This window comes from Monoraphidium neglectum, assembly GCF_000611645.1.
Source record: "Monoraphidium neglectum strain SAG 48.87 unplaced genomic scaffold scaffold02637, whole genome shotgun sequence".
Taxonomy (NCBI): domain Eukaryota; kingdom Viridiplantae; phylum Chlorophyta; class Chlorophyceae; order Sphaeropleales; family Selenastraceae; genus Monoraphidium; species Monoraphidium neglectum.
The window spans coordinates 1-5,698 of NW_014010991.1; the positions used below are offsets into that span (position 1 = coordinate 1).

The following is a 5,698-nucleotide window of genomic DNA, read 5'->3' on the forward strand; positions in this document are numbered from 1 at the left end:
CCTCTGTGCCTCGGCCCCACACGCCCCCCGCCAGGTGTTGGAGACCCTGGGCTACCGCCCCGCGAGGCACGCAGAGGCCATCACCGCGCCGGTCTTCCTGCGGGCGGGGACGCGCGACCACCTCACCAGGTGCGGCACCCGCCCCCAGGGAGGGGGGACGCAGTGGGCCGGCGACCCTCTGTTTTGGCTCGCCCTAGGTATGGATCGGAGCTTGGGCGCGGCCCCTGGGCGCCAAGCGGGGTCGAGGTAGTTGTCACCTTTCGCTCTCTGCGCTTAACGGCGTTTTGTGTGGCAGCGCACACAGCAGCAACGGGCTGTCCGTGCCTCCCAGCTGCCGCCGACTGCGCTTGTGTTTTGGTGGCCGGGCGCCATCACATGATGCGGTTGTGGCGTTGAAAGTGCCACCTCGATGGCCACGCGCCCTGCTCACCCGCCACATTCACCACCCTCGGATGATTGGACTGCCGCGACCCCAGCGTCGAGTCTGTCAAGGCGCTTGCCGCGCGGCTGAGAGGCCCCGTGGAGGTGCAGGTCCTGGACGCCAGCCACGTCGGTGCGTCTTGGCGGTGTGATCCTTGTTGTTTTGTATGCGTATGTTTGTATTTTGGTGCGTCTTCATGTTTGAGAGTGTGTGTGTGAGAGAGTGAGTGTGTGTGAATGTGTGTGACTGTGTGTGACAGTGGCTGCGTGTGAGAGTGAGAGAGAGAGGTTGTGTGTGTGTGTGTGTGTGTGTGTGTGTGTGTGTGTGTGTGTGTGTGCGCGCGCACAAGTGCACGTCAGTGCACGTGTGTGCACATTCGCGCTCGCTCATGTGCGGTAGCAGTCACGATGCCGTCGGTTAGTTTCTCGGGTTCTGATGCAAGCGTGTGCCCGTACGAACTTGAAACAGACACGCCGCCAGTCGCGGCCGCGCAGCGCGCGATTTTGCTGTCGCTATGCTCCCTCTTTGCCCCAATTGCTGGCATCATCATCATGTCCCACTGGACCAGCGGCGGGCCTCTTATCCGACAACGCCTTGTGCCGCACAATCTTGACTCATGCTGACGTCATCATATGCAGAGGCGCACCCTATGGGGGTCAAGAAGGAGTACTTCGAGCCCCTCATAGCCTTCCTGCAGAAGCACCTGCAAGTGTCGCCAGAGGACGCCCGCGCCGCCGAGCGGCTCGCCGCGGCCGCGGCTGAGGAGCAGGCCGCGTCCGAGGCGGCGGAGGCGGGGCGGCAGGGGCTGCAGGAGGCAGCGGCGGAGGACGAGGTGCCGGAGGGGCAGTTTCCGATGGCAGACTGAAACAAAAAGGTATGAGCCGGCACCCTTGTTTGTCCTTGATTTGCGTCGGCTCCGATTGGCGGAGGAGCAGGCCGGATTTTTTCATGTGCACATATCTAGCGCGGTACATGTTTCCAAGGAGCACGGTGGTGGGTCCTGCAGGAGTAAGGTGGAGGCCTGGTGCGCGCCACGGCAGGTGGGCGCCAGCAAGGACGGCATAGAGCTTTGTTTGAGGGGTGTGATAGGAGGCTGCTGGCGCGCTTCCATTCCGCCTTTTAGGCTTGTTACCAGCAAAAGACCTGTTGGGCTCCAACCGTGGATCCTTAATTCAGGGCGTCCAAGCCCCGCCTGGGGTTGTGCTGCAGTGTACTTGGATCTGGCGTTCAATCGGCTGGGCTCTCGTCACATTTACACCCCAGTGTGCTCGTTTTGTTCCACCACGCTGGCAACACTTCCGGCGCCTCCTGCCTGCCAAGCAGGCCAGCAAGTGTAATTGCCCCGAGCAGGTTCCACCGCCACACCGCCTCCCAAGGCCCCAACAGCACGCTGGGGGGAGGGGGGAGCGGCGCGGCTCGAGGCAGGACTGACCAGGGCAGCTTTGCGCAGTCCGTCAAAATTTTGCGCATCCTCCATTCAAATCACTTACATAAGGGACGTGGCGGTCGCAACACAAATCCACATGTCGGAGGTTTCGACGCCGCTTTGTGGTGCACTAATCCAGGTTTAGGTGAATTCTGGTCGGACCATGCGTGATGTCACGGTGACATCACCGTGACATCACCCCAGGGTGAGCTGCTCCTTGGCAACCAGCACGCCGTCTGGGTCCGCGTACACCTGCGGCCCAGACATTGAACGAGATGTTGCATAAGCCGCGGCACACAGCAAGAAGACGTGGTCACAACGGTGGGGCGCCCGCGCCCCGAAACTGATGGTTAAGCCCGAGCCTTCGTTCGTGTAAGGCGCCGGCTCTGTGATTCCGGCACAAGAATTGATCCCTGTGGCCTTCCAGCTAGAAGCAGCCTGCAGGCTGCGCCTTGGCTCACCCAGTCCCCGGGGCTTATGGTGCAGCCGCCGATGACCACCGTGACCCCCTCCAGCCCGAGGTCCCGCTTGCTGGATTTGAGGGGGCACGTGGCCAGCGCCTTGACGCCAAGCTGAGAGATCTGGCCGATGCCCTCGCTGTCACGGATGCAGCCGTTGACGATGATACCCTGTTTTTTTGGGGGGGGGGTGGCCGGGGCCAGGGGGCTTGTGACGTTGAGGGCTTGTGCAAGCCCGACCGTGTGTTTGTGTACGTCGGTGGGTGGGTGGTGGGTGCATGTGCATGTATGTGTGTGTGTGTGCGTACGTGCGTGCGCGTGTGTGTGTGTACAGGCGTGCGCGCATGCGTGTGCACAGACGGCGTGACTAGACCGGATTGATGACCATGTGGTGCTAGGGGCGCCACACAGTGCTAAAGGTTGCGAACGTCGCAGCCCTCAGCACCACCCTTTCCTGCTCCCCTCCGCACCGCCCAGCGCTGCGTGGGGGCAGCCTTTCCCGCCCCCCCTCCCTCCCTTTCCAGCCCGCACCGCCCAGCCGTTTTTCCGGGCCTCCTCCGCGAGCATGTCCCCCAGCAGCGCGCAGCGCGTGGACCCCCCGCCGTCCACCACCAGCACGCGGCCGCCGCCGGGGCCCGTCACCGCCTGCGGTGGTTTGATGCGGGGCAGGCGGCGCTTCGCGAGGCCGGGCATGGGTGCGTGCCACCGGCCGCTGCCGCCCCTTGGATTGAATGCTGGGTATGCGTGGCGGCAGTGATAGCGCGTGTCGAGGACGGGCTACATGTACTGGCCGATTTGCGGCTGCTGGCGTCGCGGCTGGCCTGCCGCGTGCCCCTGCGCTGTCGACCACGGGCAGGCGCGTCCCTGGGGAGGGTATTGTGGGATGCCAGCCAGTCACTTTTCGTACGAGTGGGTTGTTTTCAAAACACTTCACAGTGTGGGCGGGGCCTGCGAAGGTTCGCTTGCCGCCGTAGTCCCTGGTAAAATTGTGTATGTGTATGCGTGGTGTGTGTGTGTGTGAGTGTGTGTGTGTGTGTGTGAAGGGGGGTCCACACATGCGTGCGTGTGTGCACGTGTATGCAAGTGGATCGCACTGATTGCTGCTGCCGCGGTCGACTGTGCTTTACGTGACAGCCGGCAGGGGCGGCGCAGTTGCCCAATGTCACGAGGGGGCTGGTACCTGCCGGAACGTGCCGTGAGCAGCACACCTGAACAGCGGCGGCAGCACCTGCACAGCAGGGCTGGCGACGGTTTCATCAACGCTGTGGGTGTGGTACTTGTCGCACCTGTGGGAGCGACATAAGTGCGAGTGTGCGGGCGGGTGTGCATGTGTGTTAACGCCGCTGCGCATGTGCATGCGTTCACACGCACACGCGTGTGTATGTGTGTTTGCGCGCATGTGTGCGTGTGCGTGTACGTGCGCACACATGTGTGTGCGTGCATTGTATGGGTTGGGAAGGGGCCAGAGGGGCCAGGGTGCTGGGGTGCTTGGGCGCCGGCAGAAACCTGGCTCCTGGCTGAAGCACAACCGCTTTGCACGGCTGGCGCCGGCCGCCGGCGTGAGCTCTGGCCAAAGGGCTACCGCCACTGTCTTGTATGAAGACCAACACGTGCTGTGCAGACGCATGCTGCACAGAAAGGCCTGATGTGCGCCAGACTCGTGCTGACTCGGCCGGCGACGCTGCCAGTGCATGTGCGCCCATCTTTGGGCGGCAGCGACATGCAGTACAGTAGGCGATGTCACAGATACCATATTGCCGACATAAATCCGTCAAAACCCTTCCAATCAGCGATGCCCGGGCACTCACAGATCCGCAGTGGGGAGGGCGACAATTTCACTTGACATCCTGCGTGCGGGTCCCGTATGGAGCCAACAGGCTGTGGATATGATATTCAACTGTGATAGCTATATGAATGGGATCCGCAAGAGGCTCGGGCACTCACGGCATTTCAGCTACGGACACCGCACACCCGCATTCGAGTGACAACAGATTCATAACCGGTCAACAGAATGCACTGGTAGCCCGTAGACTGTTGGAAAAGTTTTATGGGGCTCGCCCCCTACTGTGTATAGTCTAGCTTTGTGGGGCACAGGCTACACACTGCCCAGATCGACCATCTTTGCGGCCGCTCCGCCCATGACAGGGCGGCCCCGTCGCGTCAGAGACATGTTTGATCGATCTTGAGCTTTGTATCACCGTCAGGATGGCCACAGACGACGAGGATGATCGTCGTATTCTCGAGGCGGAGCTGGAGGCCGAGCTCCAAGCGCAAATGGCCGAAGGATTTGTGGAAGAGAACGCCGTAAGACGTGAGTTTTTGTGTTCCAGAGACACGGCTGGCTTCAGGTTTCGCCAGCGCAGCGGCGGCGGTGTGCACAGGTGTGCCGCTGTCCTACCCAACCCTTGCGCGCCCGGCTCCGCGCTCACACCTCGGGCCCCGCAGGTAGCAGGTCGGCGTCGCTGCGCCGCAAGGGCAGCCAGTCTGCCCTCCGCGCCGCCGCGGAGCAGCATTCGCCGCCCAGCAGGGGCGCGGCTGGCGCGGCCGCGGCCGCGGACGTGGCCGATGACGGCGGCGCATGCTTGGGCGGCGGCGGCGGCAAGGGCGGCCGCCTGCCCAAGTGGAAGCGGCGCCACGGGCGGCGCGGGCGCGGGGATGGCAATAAGAAGAAAGAGCAGGAGATCCACAAAGCCCGGGCTTTCAAGGAGGTGGGGCGTCGAGGCGCGTGTCGCATTCCCGCGCGGCCAGCGCTTGCGCTCTCGTGCCTCGTCGACGCAGCCGCTCTTGCTCCCCAATGGCTGAAAGCTGGAGGGGTTGCCACCGCTATCATCAGCGGGCGGTTGCAGCGGGGGCGGCGTGCAATCCCAAACCGAGGGAGCGGCAGCTGGGTGGCTGTTTTTCTTACGCGCGTCGACGCCGCGACACACTCCGCCTCGCCTGCGGAGTCTCATTGCCGCATCCCGTGGCAGCCGCTATCAACGGGCGATCTTTTTCAAGGGGCGCCCCCTTCCCTGCCCTCCGCGCCCCGCCTCGGCTCGCCCGCGCGCCGCGCTGCCGCTGCCCCTGCATCGAATCCAACCCCCGATCGCCGCCGGCCCGCCCGCCCTTCTTCCAGCTGGACACGACAATGGAAGTCCTGGGGATCCACGATCTGCCTAAGAACCAGCAATCCCTCAGCAGCGTCCTGTCTGGCGGACTGCCAGATAAGCAGGGCAGCTGCACGATCCTGAACTCGCCAGGCTGGGGCACCCCCTGCTTCCCAGACGCCTCCACGGTGGGCACGCCCCGCGGCGCCGCCGGGGACGCCGTCGGCGGCGCCGCGGGCGGTCACTCGCGCTTGGCAGCGGCCGGGAGTGGGCCGCCGCCGCCGCCGCGGCCGCCGGCCGCAGCAGC

At 64.0% G+C, this 5,698-nt stretch overlaps 3 protein-coding genes across 3 annotated transcripts in view; 2 read left to right on the top strand and 1 right to left on the bottom strand.

Annotated features, from left to right (window-relative positions):
• Positions 1 to 1,059: 1,059 nt before the first annotated feature.
• Positions 1,060 to 1,286, top strand: MNEG_11200 (hypothetical protein; the record flags this gene model as incomplete). Its single annotated transcript, XM_014040326.1, has 1 exon — positions 1,060 to 1,286. A coding segment is annotated over one exon (227 nt), but the record flags the coding sequence as incomplete, so codon positions are not given.
• A 756-nt stretch (positions 1,287 to 2,042) lies between these two features.
• On the bottom strand, positions 2,043 to 2,998 carry MNEG_11201 (regulator of ribonuclease activity A; the record flags this gene model as incomplete). Its single annotated transcript, XM_014040327.1, has 3 exons — positions 2,043 to 2,099; positions 2,309 to 2,476; positions 2,837 to 2,998. 3 exons carry the CDS (start codon positions 2,996 to 2,998, stop codon positions 2,043 to 2,045), a joined length of 387 nt encoding a protein of 128 aa, XP_013895781.1.
• A 1,512-nt stretch (positions 2,999 to 4,510) lies between these two features.
• MNEG_11202 (hypothetical protein) overlaps positions 4,511 to 5,698 on the top strand; it is a gene marked incomplete at both ends in the record, with an annotated part of 4,074 nt that continues 2,886 nt past the window's right edge. Inside the window, 3 exons of the mRNA XM_014040328.1 lie at positions 4,511 to 4,616; positions 4,751 to 5,013; positions 5,421 to 5,631. Coding sequence (XP_013895782.1) covers positions 4,511 to 4,616; positions 4,751 to 5,013; positions 5,421 to 5,631 — 580 coding nt within the window. The remainder of the gene's footprint in view (positions 4,617 to 4,750; positions 5,014 to 5,420; positions 5,632 to 5,698) is intronic.